General features: G+C 38.0%; 1 protein-coding gene across 4 annotated transcripts in view; it reads right to left on the reverse strand.

Moving 5' to 3' along the window:
* The window catches only part of WDR27 (WD repeat domain 27), a 62,580-nt gene that overhangs the window by 15,953 nt on the left and 29,721 nt on the right, over window positions 1-16,906 (reverse strand). For 2 of the 4 annotated variants that reach the window (XM_083606019.1, XM_083606020.1), the window contains exons 23-25: window positions 15,802-15,899; window positions 13,177-13,279; window positions 7,349-7,447 (exon numbers count right to left, since the gene is read on the reverse strand). In XM_083606019.1, coding sequence (XP_083462145.1) covers window positions 7,349-7,447; window positions 13,177-13,279; window positions 15,802-15,899 — 300 coding nt within the window. The remainder of the gene's footprint in view (window positions 1-7,348; window positions 7,448-13,176; window positions 13,280-15,801; window positions 15,900-16,906) is intronic. The other 2 variants (XR_014546230.1, XM_083606021.1) reach the window with 2 other exon arrangements.

Here is a 16,906-nt window from a genome sequence, read left to right on the forward strand (position 1 = left end):
TGTCCTAAGCATGTCGGATTTTGTTCCTAACATAAAAAAAAAATTCCCTATGTGCCAAAGGAAAAAGCAAAACTATCAACTCAATAAAAGATCATTAATCTATTGTCTATTTTCTTGAAGAGGTCTTAAACTAAACATGGGGGAGGGGGGACTAAATAAATTTTGAAACACCTTGTATGTCTGGTGTTTCTGGTTATTTTATTCACGTGTAAAATGCCATTTTGAACAACAGTTGCCATATCATGAAACTCTGGGGAATTATATATGAATATGAAAAATGAGGCTGTAGGTTGCCATTTTCATGGAATTATGCAGCAGTGAAAATGATCCCAACCGAAAATGAAGGTTTTCAGCACAGAATGTCATATCAAAGCCAGCAACTTGTCTTATATGTCCAGGACTTGAGGACCACTCAAATGCTAGAAAATCATCAATTCTGCAAGTTTATGCTTTTCTTTCTCTTTCTCCCTTTCTCTTTCTTTCTTTTGTTTGAAGGGAAGATGGAAGGAATGACACGCAAGGCTATATCTACAACACTTTTTGAGGATTGGCTCAAGATTGGTTGCAATTTTTAGAGGGTTTTTTCACACTACATCTCTACTTCAAGTATCATAACAGTGTTCACTGTGCCACACTGTAGCACAATGAACATTCACAATAATAAATTCAGTATGTTGTCTCAAACAAAAAATACAAAATTGCAAAGAAGTCCTTTTTTTTGTACAGGCAGGAGCAGGTACAGAATCAATATACCGATTTTGCAAAAGGAAAATATAACTGTCATATAATTCCCACAAGTATATTCCTGGGTCAATAGCCACTAAGACATCTAAAATTACTTCAGAATTTCAAACTCAGCCCACTTCCAAATACTATCTAATCAAGGCTAGTGGTATTATAATGAACAAACACTTTCTTTAGGATCCTTCTGGTGGGTCCTTGGTTCCCCAGGGAGTCAGAAGTTATAGCTTTCATTCAAATTCTCCTCCAGATCTTCTTTAACATGGGTTTTTGGTGCCCAGACTGTACTTCCCTTGCTCAGCAGGTCACCTGCTGCTTCTGACTTTCTTTACTGATCTCTCCCTTCCTTTGTAGCACCTTAAGCCCCTCAGCTCTCAACAAAACTGTCTCTCCATCCCCTGTAATGAGCTAAGCCACTCTGCTCACCCACAACTGATGGCCATTTCTTATACTGCCACACTGCACATGGGATTGCGTTCCCTGAGCTGCTACCACTCCAGTGCTCTACATCTGGCCCAGCCATGTTTACATCTGGTCAGCCTGGAAGTGCAATACAGTGCAGCCCAGAGACTGCCACCAACACACCACCACTCACATTCTTTAAACATGAAGCTAAGTTTATTTTACTGAATTTAATATCATAATGAGTAGTAGAAAATGATTTAAACGAGTACGAATAGCTGGTGAGTCATTTGAAACACAGGCTTGAAAACTGCAGTTCTCACCATACCTACTTTCATATTTCAGCCACACCGAATTTGACCGCCAGCCACAGTGAGGGAACAGGAAGTAACTAATGAACTGCTTTAAAAGAAAGTGACCGGGAAGGAGATACTAATAAAAAGAATAATAGTCCTAAAATCTGGGCAAGTGCTGTGCCAGTCCCTACTGGGAGGTATGATGCTGAAATTGCATTTTAAGACATAAAAGTAGCCTGGCAAAAAGCCTGGACAGTAATCTCACAATGGAGTTTTTTCATAAAGACATACAATCTAAAAACTCAATTCAAATTAATACTACAGTTCTATACATGTCTACTCAGAAGCCCAATGAGCTTAATAAGACTTATTCCCAAATAAGTGTGCATAGAGTTACAGCCTCAGATTTTCATCCATTAGATCAGCAGGTTTGAAACTTTCCGATTTCCACTAACCTTTTCCTTATCCAAATGGCCATGTAATCTTTATATCTGTCTTCCAGACAGCTGGCTAGCTTTTTTATACAGATTTTTCTATAAAATTTGATTCAGCTCTTCAGTGAAGGAATATTCCATTGACTACCTGTCATTTTGTATGAGTACCAAAAGGTGAGAGCATAATCTTGCAAGGATGGCTGGGAAAATGCTTAGCAGAAATGTTTATGACTATAAGAACACATGTTTTTATTGAACATTTTATGATCTGTTGACATTGTTTTCAAAAAAGATTTTTGGTGCCTGGAATAGTACCAAATATTCTAACAAATTCATCATAGTTTCAATTACGTTTCTTTTATTTTTATATAACCACAAAAATGTATTTATTCAAAAGATTTTGTAACAGTGTTTACAAACAGAGTCAAGCTATTAATTTCATAGAAGGGGGGGTGGAATTAGGCTTACACATTTATTTATTTCTTCTTCTTAAATGAAAGATAAGAGTTCAGGTACCCTGCTGGTGTTGCAAATGCCACCCCCTCAAATTTATCGCCCTGGGCAATTGTCCCATTTGCCCTCCCATAAATACATCTCTGGTGGTGCACAAAACTTAAATCTGCATTGCTTATGAAGCTTACTTCATAGTTTTAGAAATCTCACTACCTGATTTACTTCACAGTGTTATGTCACAGAAAAAATGTTGTTTTCCCTTTGGAGGGATATAAATAACATTTGTAGACATGGAACTAGGACAGTTGATATGATGTAACATAACCTAAGGCTTCTATCCCTTTAAGAATCACCAAGAAGGGCAAAATTCAGCAGGTGTCATTATTTTGTTCCCTGAAACACTTTAACGTAAGGTTCTTTCAAAGAATTTCTGCCATCTTTCAAACTCCTGGCAGAATCTTTGCATATACTGAAATACCTGATTTGAGGTCCCCATAAGGACCACTAGATGGGATATGGGAGATCAGTGATCCATATCACTCCTGGGTCTGCTAATTTAATTGGGGGAAGTAGCACCAGATGTGGGGTGTGTTTAGTCTTTTCCTCCTGTGCTATTTCCTATTTCCTAATCTAAACCACACACACAACTGCCTACCTGCTACTAGCTCTGTGTGGCTAAAAGAACAGATACATCAACCGTGAGAACACTCAGAGATGCTAGATGAAGAAATGCAACCTAAAAAGGTTGTAATGAATTTCTGCTGAAAGAATGTATTTATTAATTGTGGCTTAAAGTGGCATTCTGTCTGCATGAGCTGATCTTGGATACAAGGAACATGATGTACCCTAAATTTATCTCAAAATGTTTATGAATATGTAGAATTTTGTCCATTGTCACCAATATCATCATAGTTGGTTTTAAAAGACTTCAATTTAAAATCTGTAAAACTGTACGCCTTTCTGGGAATAAATTTGGTTGCATATAGAGGAACATATTTCCAAATGCACATACATGGGATTACACTGAGCTTTCCCCCTCTTATTTGCTATTATGTTATAACTGGCATATAAAGTTAGAACATCTGGCAGAAAAGAAAACACAACATTTCAACACTGTTAAGAGCTGATTCTCTCCAATAAAAGTACAATCCGGCTTGAGAGAAAAACAGCCAACCCAATTGTTTTTGGAAAGATGCAGCAGGGTTTGGCATCAATGCTTTTATGTTGAACGGTTTCATTTTTATAAGATTTGCGAGGAAAACTGCTTCCTGATGTTTATTTTCAAGGTAGAATATTGCATGCAAAAATTGTATGTGTGCTACCTCACAAGCTGCACATAAATAATATAGTCTAGAGATGAGAATTTGTTTCAAGACCCCTCTATTTTCCTATCTACTACATTGTAACTTTGCCCAGTTGTTAGATCTTCAATTAAGTTTACATTATATGACGTCTAGAGATGCTAGTAAAGTTCTTCCAAGTCAAGCTCAGGTATGAACTTTGGGATTCACAGAAGCCTGCTTCAGACAAGAAGAAATTTTTTTTGAAACCCTTGAATTCTTCTCCAGCTCAGATGAAATTCCAAGCTGGAGATTCATGTCTAGTTTCCCTGCGTCATCCTTCACCAGCAACAAAAGCCTTCCCTGTTAGCCCTTCAAACATCTGCCCTACTTCTCTTTGCTTCCTGTCAAGTGGTGATTGTGGGAGGGTAGATAATGGGGGTTTCCGCCTTCCCTCTCTGTTTGTGATGCTCTGGGTAGCTCTTTGCCACAGAACAAATACCAAGGGAACATGGGAGTAGTAGTTCTCCTGAGAGCTACAGCAAGTTGCAGGAGATCTCACGATAACTAAATCTCCCATAATACCCAAGGCTTTGTGCCATAGTGCACTACCACCTAGTGGAACCCGGTAACAGAGGTAGAAGAGAGAAAGGAGAGAAAAGAAATCTTCCTTCTCTCGTTTCTCCCATGTACTGACACGGGGAAATAAAGAGAAGTGAAGAAAAGTATTGGGATTGGGGGTGGGGAGCAAAAAGGGTTTTCAGTAATAACAAGAGCTGTTAGGGACATTTTTCTGAAACCTCAGATTGGCTTGGGCAAATTATTAGCGCCCATCCAATTTCCCCTTACAATAGGTACATCTTTCTGAGTATCATACAATGTGTCATAAAAATATTTTTAAAGTAGGAAAAATAGCAGTGAAAAAGAATGAAGCAGAAGTTAATTATCTGCAATCTCCTTCATTTGAAAAATACAGACAGTAATTGGCTTTGGAGAATGTTCACAAATTGTTTGCTAATAAAAGTGAAAAGGAACAAACTCAGTGTTCTAAATCGCAGTGTTACGTGACTTAGTACTGCAGAAGCTAATAAATCCACCATGTACAAAGATTTACTCAGTACAAATATGGTTGAAAGACTCCAAATGGCACACACTATTGATGTCATATTGCCCTTGGTTTTGTCGCAGCTTAAATAAGTCTCATCCAGAAAGGTTGAAATCACAATGACAAAGGGAAAGATTTTGTGGTGACATAAATGATGCCATTATTAGTAAGCAGTTATTTCTGAAAGAAGTAAGTAGTAATTTCTGAAAGAAGCAGTATTCAATTTTTACATCATCTAGTCTTCTGATCATATTTCCTTTAATAAATAAGATGATTTAAATTATTCTATGCTGTCTAGTCAAAATAGAAATGTTTATTACACTTTAGTTATTGCTTCTGATGTCTTAGCATGCTTAAAGCCTCTGAGACAAAATGTCAAGCGTACACAAATATTAAAGATAACAAAAATCATTCCCCAAAGCATTCTTATTTGAGAGTCCAGGTAAAATCATTCCACCTGATTAAAAGCTAGATATGTCAGTTACAAAGCTAAACACCCCAGCTCTCCCTCCTTCCTCTCACCCCGCATGTCTTTTCTTATATGACAAGCTTGGGAAGAAACATTTCAACACAGCATGCAGTTTTTTAGACACTGAAATCTCCAAACTGGCCTGAATTGCTTCAGATGTCCCTGATTCTATTTGTGGCAATTCAGAGGGATCCTGCTTCAGGTCATGCAGTCTTATCAATCCAATTCAGCTCAAGATTCGGAATTTGTCTAAATGCAATGCACACCCCTAATTTATCTTTTAAAAAATGGGTGAATGTGTATGTCCCAAAATGTGTCTTGGCTACTTCTCTTATATTAAGAGGACATTTCAATTAATGCTGTTTTCACCCCTGTTCTTCCCTGTGTTTTCTATTATAAACAGCAATGCTTCCTTTTACTTCCGTCTCTCTACTTGCCACGTGCAAAACGGTACTCCATTTCTACTTGATAAATTCTACTTCTTGGAAACCATTATATCATAAAGGTGACTTAGAGATTCCATATCTCCAATCTACCCAGTTTAGGTCAGCTGTGAAGAAACCACATGTAAATCTCTGTCTTTAAGAGCTTTCTGCCTCACAACTAATGCATTATTGCAATCACAATACAACTTTGAGAATTAGGATGCTTGTCTTTTAATAAAGAATCTTGCAATCTTTCACATGATGGAAAGCACACGGCAAGCCACAGAGGAATAACCTAATTTAATGCAAAGTCAAAGCCAAAATTTGGTGAATGATGAAAAGAAAAATGATTTCCCCCTATCACTACAAAACATAGCTTGCTTGTGGAAAATTACATGCTACTGATGATTAAATGAACAGGTGGCAATGAACCAAAGAAGAACAATGTTTCCAGATGTTGTCACCAGGGAAAACAAGCTTTTCCTAGTAGCCAGTAAAAATTCAGTAACTTGTATTTTTAGACCCATCCAATACTACTTATATCCAATTATAAATAAATTCTGATGATTTCAGCCCTAAAAATTCTGCTGTCTAGGAAACTTGTATTGGATGTAAATTTCCCTACTGGCCAGTGGGTAGGTACCTCCACACCAAAATTCAATAGAAAACATCCTCTATCTGTAACTGAAGTACAACTGTAACTGAAAGGGGGATTTCCAAAGTTACACTAGCTAAAATGACCCACTTAAATGACAGCAAGATTCAAATATTCTTTCGCTAATGACAAATATTATCACATTTATTTATCAGTTAATTCTAAAATAGGCTTCTAAGCAGTTTACAAGCATAAAAAAATTACACAAGTTTATACAATATAAAGATTCTTAATAAATTAATTTAATTAATTAAAATACACAATGAAAAAGTCCCTTTAAAACATTTATACTACAATGCCTACTTGGTAATCAGTCAGGATATATTCAATTAAAGTACAGTCGTACCTTGGATCCCGAACACCCTGGAACTCGGACGTTTTGGCTCTCGAATGTTGCAAACCCGGAAGTGATTGTTCCAGTTTGTGAATGTTCTTTTGGAACCCAAACCTCCGACAGGGTTCCATGGCTTCTGATTGGCTGCAGCCAATCAGAAGTTGCGATTTGGTTTTCAAATGTTTTGGAAGTCGAACGGACTTCCAGAACAGATTCTGTTCAACTTCCAAGGTACGACTATAACTTTATCTGAAATACAGTCACATTTCTTACAAATAATCAGTTATATTAAATTGTGAAATGATTGTATTTTCAGAAATGTTATACGTCACCAGAAGTGGCGTGCTGGGTGGAATGGAGCTGGTATGTTAGCTTCCTGGCAAGTAGTCATTGTTGCTTACTGGGAGGAATAGGGACAAGGTGGTGCAAAGCATTCAAAATAAATCCAATTAAATATATAAATAATGTAATTAGCTGCACCATGAAAATGACATAACTTAGCCTCTTAAAACCTGACAAAAGGTGTGGTTTTTACCTGACAGCTAAATGAATATAAAATTGGAGAAAGATGCACTTCAGTGGGAAAGTCATTCCACAAACATTAATAAATAAGGCAAATATAATTGACCCTTAATGATATTAATAACAGAAAATACGACGGCATAGGAAAAAGCAGTGGGGGGAAATCAGTATCTGATTAATGCTAAAAGCAATTAGAAATTAAAATTCATAAATGAGAAACAAAGAAAAATACCTGAGGAGATGAAGGGTTAAAAGCCACATTGATGACAGATTCTGTGTGTCCAGTCAATTTATGGGAATAAGTGCTTGAATGCATCTCATATATATATGCCTGAAAGAAGTAACACACAATTAAAGCTGTCAGAAGCACCTAATGTAATTTGCATTTTTGAAAAAAAAAACAACAAGCAGGGTTCAGTAGTGTAAAAAAAATATACCATTATATAAATTTCAATCACTGAATCAAATTTAAGTTTGGTCAGAATGAAAAGTATTTACAGACTCTTTTTCATCACACTTTAAGTTACAATATATTTACAATATATAAATATAACTGTAATGTTAGTAATATCTCAAGTAACTCCAAAAATATTAAACTGCTTTTCCAGCTTGTTCTTTTTTTTTACAATGACATGATTTTCACCGAGATAAGCTGAGAGAGCACTATTAGTAGCCTCTCATGGATAAGAAGCTCAACTAGTTAACAAGGAGTTGTACCTTCAGTGTAGGTGTTATGTATTCAGTGGTCTGTGTTTGCCGGAGCTTGAGTCTGGACTAAGGATTCTGAGCCCTTGTGTTCTGATTTGATACATGATATCCAATCACAGAACATTTCAGAATTTGGGCTACTGCCATTGGCCCTTAAACTCTGAGTTGTGATTCGCAGCTTGGGAATTTAGACAGCCAATCACGTTGAGAGTAGGAGTGGCCCAGGCCTTCAGAGTATATAAGCAGTTGCTTTGCCCCCGTTGTTCAGTTCTGTTACTTCAATAAACTTTCTTGCTGTTATCACTGTGTCTCGCTTCATGGGAACCCACATACACTTCAGTAGGTAACACAAAGGAGGATCCAGTCCTTCAGGGAATTATATAGGTAAAAAACTATCATATAGTATTCCATCTACAGGTAAACTGATGGTCAGTGCAGTTGCATAGTCTCGCTGATATATCCATACTATAAAGGTGGACTTTCAATTGATGCTTTGGGCAGCTCGGTCTAAAACACATTACACATGTAATTCCTTGAGACTAGAAATATGGTGCTAGCTTCTTTTCAGAAAGAACAAGTTACTGGCTTCACACGCTGCTGCCACACACACACACACACACACACACACACACAGTATTAGAGGAAGACATTCATCAAGTATTTTTATACTCTATCTTTTTATCCATCCAAATGCAGAAGACAGCTTATCATCAACTTGTGTCAGTGCTGAGAAGTGCAAAGCCTTTTCAAAGGCCTTGTGAGACCCAGTGCATTGAAGAAAATTCCACCTACGTGGGGTTGTTTGGGCCATACACAACAAATAACCACTAGTAAGATCATGAGGCTCTCCTTCCTCTTGGTTTCCACTCAGTAGTAGCAGTCATTTACTGCTTTCTGCCCCCACCTCTTGATTAGTTTTATTAGATTTCAATTGCATTCATACTACTTTAAGTTAGGTTTAGGTTTATGAAAATTAGGTATCACTTCCTGCTAAAAAAAGACCACTCAAAGTGATTTACAACCAATGATAAAATCACATGTTGTCATTACTAACCAGTAAGAAATTCTGAAATACTAAATTTTCTGGAAAAATACTAAATGAATAGCAGTTACTCTGAAAATCCATCAGGTATGTGATTTAGTGGTAGAAGTTACATATTTCCTTAAAACTTCAAGTTATAAAGAGAGGAAAAGAGCCATGAAGGAAATGGACAAATAGTGAAAATTCACATGTGCATATAAATCTGGTTTACTAAAGCCAAAGTAAATTCACTTTTTCATATTTAACCCTATTCCTAATAATAAAAATGACTGATTCAGAAACTACTGATATTTCCTTTTCATCTTTGCCCCAGTTCAGCTAGAAGTAAAAATAGTTTACTTCTACTATTCACATCCATATGGCCTTCCTGAGTATGTAACCTCACACCTACTTCTGTTTCCTTTTATTGGAAATGTACAGATTGTTCTCAGCACATTTTCAAAATCAATTAGGTTCAAAGGAGAATTTGCTGGTGTCGTTATATTAGGGCTACAAAAAAGAAGCACCAAGATGTAAATTCTTTCTAGATATATATTTTTTTAAGTAGATAATGAAACACACTATCTCTGTGAGCTGAGCAGGGACACTATAATACCACATATGTTGAAGATGTGCCCAGTTACCATCCATTTTCTAGTTTAATTTTCTATAACATTGTAACAAGAGGCTGAAGATGGGGTAAACACACAGAATGACACTGTGTATCGCTAAATACAGGCTTGCTGCTCCTTTTTGCATGTGCAGTCAGAAACCTTAGAGCAGTGATGGCCAAACTTAGCCCTCCAGCTGTTTTGGGACTACAACTCCCATCATCCCGAGCTAACAGAACCAGTGGTCAGGGATGATGGGAATTGTAGTCCCAAAACAGCTGGAGGGCCAAGTTTGGCCATCACTGCCTTAGAGGATGATTGATGGGCATTTTAACTATGAATTTTTGAAAAACATACACACAGTCAGGAAATGTTACTGAAGCACTGCTTCAATGTTATTGAAGAACGTTCTTAAATGTTTCACTTGTGCAATACAAATCACTTTAGAAGAAACTAAATGGCAACTTCAACCCTGTCAGCTGATTCTCAGACAACAAACATGGAATTTTGTTTAATATTTCTATTGGCCTACCAACAGAATGCAGCACCCCAATGCTTACATCATGGTTAAGGGATTAGAAGCAGGTTATGGAATCACATGCCACCTATCTCCATGAAATCAATTCTCATTCCTGGCCCTAACAATGGTTAAGGATTATGCCATCTCCAATCCTAACTGCATTACAGTGGAAGTTCTTCAAACAGTGGTTCCTGACAAACTAATGTAAATCATGTGTATATGTGTGATTTCAATTGGAAAACAGAAGGTTGTCAAAGCAGCAGGGGAAACAGGCTGCCTTTCCGACTTCAGCTGGTGTAGCTGGAGTAGGGGCAAGACTGCACAACAGAGTCCATTGCAGACTCAGGTCCAAAACATGATAGCACTGAGCAGTATAAAGCAGAGGTCAAGCACAAGATCTAGAGGGTGGCAGCTAGAAGACAGTCAGAAGATTCCAGGAGCAAGAGCTGAAGGAATGTTACATAACCAACGCCAGATGCACATACTCGAGTCTGTTCTAAAAGCCCTTTCTACTGAGGTGAGGAATGCCATTACTCTCAATAAATCCTTTTCTCAAGAGTCAAGCAGTGACACTAGACTCGCAGGTTTGCACTCTGTTGACCAACAGCTGCCTGGGCTTGGACCTCCTAGCACCATTTCTATTGAGGATTGGAAGGGGGTGACTCAACCTTCCCTTGACTTGACTGGGGACTCATCTGCCAGGGGTGGGTCAAGAACCTACCCTAAAGGTTCTTCCAGGGCATCTCCTAGAAGCCAACCTGGGGGGGAGTCATTCCCAAAGGCTTGCTCACCCAAATCTTGGGTCACTGGAAGGGCAGGGTCCTCACGGAATTCAGGGGCCACCATGACACTGCCAGAGGAAAAGCAGCAAGCAAAGAAAAGGTTCAGCACTCCTTGGCTTGCCATTTTCCCATTTGAAATCACCCCTAAGTCCCCTTTTTACAGGTGTTTGGTGACAACCAGTATTTGAAGCCATAGTTATCACCTCACATACTATTCTGGCCTAAACCTCCAATGAAATAATCAAGAAACAAGGCATACTTTTAGGAGTATACGTTCATATCCCAGTTTTCAGTGTTCATGATAAACATTTGCACTTCATGCTGGACATATTTATTCTTTTTGGCTTCTTCTAAGAATTACTTTTATTCTCTGTAATATTAATAATTCTCATTCCTCTGGCCAAAAAAATAGGATATTAACAGTCTGCGTGAGGTGAGAATATTCTCGAGAATTTAACATCACTATGCTTGTCATGGATGACCTCTCAGGTCCCAGGGCAAGGTGAAGGTCATCCAGAATGCTCCTATCCATTATTTAAGTGTGTGTAAATTTTGGAACCAGACACAAGCACTCCGTCAACTTAACTCCTAGAGTATGGTCTGAAGGCACATGAGACAACAGTAAATCACTTCAGGAAGCAATTTATAAATGAAATAAATAATAATAATAATAATAATAACTACCATGGTGAAGTTAAATAGGTCTGAGTTTGGTCAGTGCTCAGGTGGGAGACCACCTGGGAATCCTATGTATACTTTCACCTTAGAGAAAGGTGGCATCTAATTAACCAACTAGCAACTGAGGTGGCAATTCTAACTACACTTATCTTGGGAGTCAGCCCCATTGAATTCAGTAGGGCTTACTTCTGTGTAGGCATGGTTAGGATTCTGCTGTAATTTTATTCTCCAACCCTCCTCCCCATGAAACACTTATTTTCCTGAATTCTTCTAAGGTACTTTTATAATTCACAACATTCATAGAGCTAAGGCTACAACACTAGAATTAAAATACTAGCTTGGATTCAACAAACTGCAAACAGAACAGCACTTTTACACCCCTTGGCTGCAGCCCCCTGTAGCCTCCCAAAGTGAATGGGTGGTAGAGCGGTGAAGCTTCCTCAGGAATGGTTTGGAGAATGGAGAACTCTTAGTTCATAGCTCCCCAACCTATTTTTACAAGGAGGAAACAGGAGGCAAAGCACCTGAAACTCTTGCTTACAGTAACCTGTCCCTGAATCAAGAGGGAATATGGTTTCCATTTTTTTTCTAAGCAGCACAGCAAACACATATTCTTCCCCATCCAACACTTGTGGAAGGCAGTTTATGATTAATAATCCTACTTTTATTGCTTCTTTTGGCTTCTTATTCATTACACATTTCTTTAAAAGAAGAGGTGAAGCACTAAACTCTCTAAATGGAACTGCGTATGTCACAAAAACAATCGTTGCAAGCTTAACAGGAAAGAGGAAGCTTATATAACAGATTTGTTTCTGGATTCCACTATTTAGAGTCAAGAATAATATCACTGTTGGCTAACAGAATTGATGGGGAGATGGGAGCGAGACCCTTCTGCACAGAATCACATAATAAAATCCATACTGGGTGAACAGGCGGCTATTCCCACTTAATCTGGGTCGGCAAACCGTAATTACAAGAGGCAAAGCTCAGGATGTAGGGCATGCTCCAGCCTAAAAGAGGTAGAAGTGAATTATCAGCCATCACCTCCTTGAGTAGCATCCTCAATTGCATTATTGTTCCCCAAATATACCGAGGAAAACCACAGAACATTCCTCCTAATTACATAAATACTAAAATAGGTATCTTGCCAATTTGGGCCTGGCTCAGTTTCCTCATAACGGTATCCCAACCCCTTCCCATACTTCAGAGCTCATGTAATTACTCTTGAAGAACATGCATAGCCTAAGCCACAGCATCTTATCTTTTAATGTGCCATTTTCCATTTTATTTTTTACACTATAGTCTTGTATATATTAGGAAAAAGCTTTTAAACCTTGCTTTAAAATTCCTTTCCCATTCCCTGCATGGAAAGCTGAAATGGCAGCCTATGTTTTCACAGTATTCAAATTTCAATTTCCCTTAGTCCTGGTCTTCATCTTTCTACCTACTCACACCTGGATTTACCAGACATAGGTGTAGTTTCATATAAACAGATGCATCCTCTCCATGAAATAATAAAATAGCATAGCTAACTTATGAAATATGCAACAAGTTCCAAAATCCAAATAAACACACAGATGTGATGGAATTCTTGAATTTAGTTCAGGTAAAAAAAAAAAAGAATCAATTAAAAGGTCAACAATTCCAAATTCCTGTAAGTTCAAAAAGCTATAAGAGATCACAAAACTTTCTGCATTTACAATAGCATATATACACTAGAAATAAACTACTAATACATACACATTTATCTTCAGATCCACAGGCAATGAATTGTCCACAAGGAGAAACAGCGATTCCACAAGGGTGACAGCGGCTACTATGACCTTTGTAATGACGTTCACACCTTCAGAAAGGGTTTAATTAAATAAATAAAGCACTACTTCTTTTTTTAAAAATAAACAAATTGCTTCTATGTTTAATCATGCATTAGAAGAAGGTTCACAACCTCTGAATATTTCATTCAACAGTCCATGGTGTACACTAAAAGATGGGCTAGTGGAAATTAGTATTTTCACACTGAAGGCCCACAGAATTTATAGAATTATAATTCAGGGTCTAAAGTCTCTACAAGCCCTCTAAGCATACAGTGGATATTAAGCCCACTAAGTCAATGACAGCTGGGGATATAACCCACCAACTAACACAATCTCATTATGACATCACATCAAATCAACTAATGCCGCTGAAAGAAACAGTGTGGAAACAGAAATAAGGGAGGAGAAAACAAAAAACAGGAGTGGAAAGAAAGACTCTTATAAAAAAGACCTGACAACATTAATAACACATCATACAGCAAGGCCATTAGCTACAATACAGTTAAACTGCTTACCCAGATTTTACTTTTAACTATTTTACCATTCAACTGCTTTACTTAAATTAATGTTTGAAAAGGAGGCAGCAGATAAGTGACCTGTGAAAAACTTTCCAATTTTTCATTTTTCATGAATTGTAGTTAGACCAGTTGATTACAAAAACATAAGGATGTAACAGAGTCCAACCCCCAAAGTATCTCATTTTATTACTTTTTGACATTTGGTAGGGGTAATAAACCTTTATATTTTGGCACATTCTTACAACCTCTCTAAAAAAGGATAAGATTAAATTATAAAACAATAACCAAAAAAATCAGCTGATATTAAGCTGGCCGCCACATTCTTCCAAAGCAGTTTTTCAAACACACTTCACTTCTACATCCTCTACAATTCAATAATAAACACCGTTTTCCCCATATATGTTTTTTCTGTTCTTCTGCTCTAATCTGCATATGAAATGCTTTTCAAGTCAGATAAGATGAAAAAAGTTTTCAAGATTAAAAGGGTGTGTTTCATTACTTAATTCCAAAGTTCCGTTGCTTTAGAATAGGATTCACTGCCATGTGCGCTCTTAAATGTACATAGATTTTAAAATGTGACTTAAACCATCTCCCTGGTTAAGTGCACCTGTATTAAAAATGTTCCTGCATTTGGACAGAGCAATCCTAATCTACCAAGAGGCAGGTTTATTTACTTATTTAAGTTATTCATATATCACCCACTGCATAAACCACAGGGCTATTTACAACTGCGCAGCATCCCTTCAGTGAAGCGGCAGGAGAAACGGAGCCCCTTCCATTTCTCCTCCTGCTTTGCTGGAGAGGCACTGTGCAGAGAGCGAGAGCTGCGCAGCACCCCTTCAGCAAAGCGGGAGGAGAAATGGACGGGGCTCCGTTTCTCCTGCCGCTTCGCTGAAGGGGCGCTGCGCAGAGAGGGAGAGCTGTGCAACGCCCCTTCAGCGAAGTGGGAGGAGAAACGGAGCCCCTTCCATTTCTCCTCCCGCTTTGCTGGAGAGGCGCTGCACAGAGAGGGAGAGAACATTTTTTTTCTTGTTCTCCTCTAAAACTAGGTGCGTCTTATGGTCGGGTCCGTCTTATAGAGCGAAAAATAAGCTGTATCTTAACTGCTCCTGGCTGGGGAAGGGGCTGGGGGAGGAGGAGTGTAAATCTGCATTTTCTGCCCTTCCACTGACTCTCGTGGCTTAAATGTTAGCTATACTTGCATTTTTGATGGTGTACACCAAACTCTGTGGTTGGGACCAATGAATGGAGTTAGGATGCAGCGTAACTCTCCCTGGCTGTGACACTCTCATTTCCCACTCTTAACAAGCACTGTGTTTGCCCTTTACACTGGCATAACTTTTGCCTTCTTACCTTATGGCAAGAAGGTTTTCTCTCAGCCAGTGTAAGTAGATATACCAGGGTAAGCCACTTACACCAGCTGAAGGTCAATTCAACCAGGCATGTGGGGTAGCAGGATATGCCACAACCTAATCTCTCCCAGATGGTGAGGAGCCATTAGGATGCAGTTTAAATTTACAAAGATCATATACTAGCACATCTGCCTTCTGGCATAATTGACTGGTTGGGATTGCTCTGCCCAGCAGCCTTCCTCAATCTGGCATCTTCTAGATGTTTTGGACTCCATTAGCTCCAGCCAGCATGGTCAATGGTCAGGACAGATGGAAGCTGTAGTCCCAAACATCTGGAAGGCTTCAGGTCAGAATAGGATGGTTTAGAATAAAAATAGAATCTGATTCTATATATTACAGAGTCTACTGGTGCTTTGGACTGTAACTGTTATTCTATACAAAACGTAAATTTGCAGAATCATCAGTACATATCTAGGCATATGCAGACACATAAATGTTAAAAAGAATTCACATAAACATGATAGAAAAAGAGACATATAAATTGAACATGAGGAGAAAAAATGGGATTTGCTGTTCACAAAAACAGAGATTATCCTAGATTCATAGTGCCTAGTGACAATCCAGCCACTTTTGTCACAGTTAGCATTTGTGCACAGGCTCAGTCAAATAAACTGTTGTTACCTCAGTGTTCTCAAATCCCAGAGCTTGATGCCATCACCAATGGCTGTTGTTAAGAAAAGGTTGTAAGCTTCATATTGCTGACTGCTAAAAGCTGATCCCTGCAAAACATTAGTTTAAAATTGCTGAGTCCTACGCAAGAGATAATAACCATCAAGGAAATTGCACTAAAAATTGTATAGGCATCTTAGCAAAGGCTGAACAATTTCACTTGTTTGAAACAGCTTTCAATTACTGCAGCAACAACTTCTGAGAAGGCTAGTTGCTTGAATCACCAAATTAGAGGTATTATGTCACAAGCAAAATAAACAAATTCATTCACATTAACAGGAGTTAAAACACAGACAATGCTGAAGTAAAGTGTAGGTAGGAAAATCATTAGGAAGAAACTAAGAGGTTATTCCCAGTATACCAAATGTGGAAAGTATTGGCAATGAGAATTGAGATGTCTTCCAATAGTTGGCATTGACAAAGGGATATTTTCCTTCCTGGTAAAGGTCATATAAATATTAGAAGAAATAAGATCCGGTATTACCAATGTTGTGTTTTCTTACAAAGAAGTAACTGTAAGCCCTTGCCATTAATAGTTTATAGCCATTTCATACAAATATTCTCTGAATTCCTATTGATCTCATTTACAGTGCAATTCTATTTGTGTCTACTCAGAATTAAGTCTCATTGTGTACAATGAGGTTAAGTCCTAGTCATCACTTAAACATTAAAGTATCAGAATTCCAGTGGCTCTTCCAGACGGAGTTCTGCTGTGGGATTGTTGTGAAAGAAAATGGTCCACAAATTTTCCCTCTCCAATACCAGAAAAACAAAGATGTTCCTTAAGTAAAATTGGCCAGTTATTTATTTTATAAAAAATGTATACTGCTCCTCACAAAAAACAAAGCAGCTTACAACAACAAAACATAAAACCATATAATAACAACCATATAAAAAAGTTAAAACTCACGACATCAGTAACTGTCATGGAAAGGTCTACCCAAAGTGCTGTTATTAAATGTTATTGCCCCAAATTAGCTCCAGATTTCAAAGAATCATAGAACTGCAGAGTTTGAAGGAACTCCAAGGGTCATCTAATGCAACTCCCTGCAATGCA

Source organism: Podarcis filfolensis (assembly GCF_964270895.1).
Source record: "Podarcis filfolensis genome assembly, chromosome: 3".
Classification (NCBI taxonomy): domain Eukaryota; kingdom Metazoa; phylum Chordata; class Lepidosauria; order Squamata; family Lacertidae; genus Podarcis; species Podarcis filfolensis.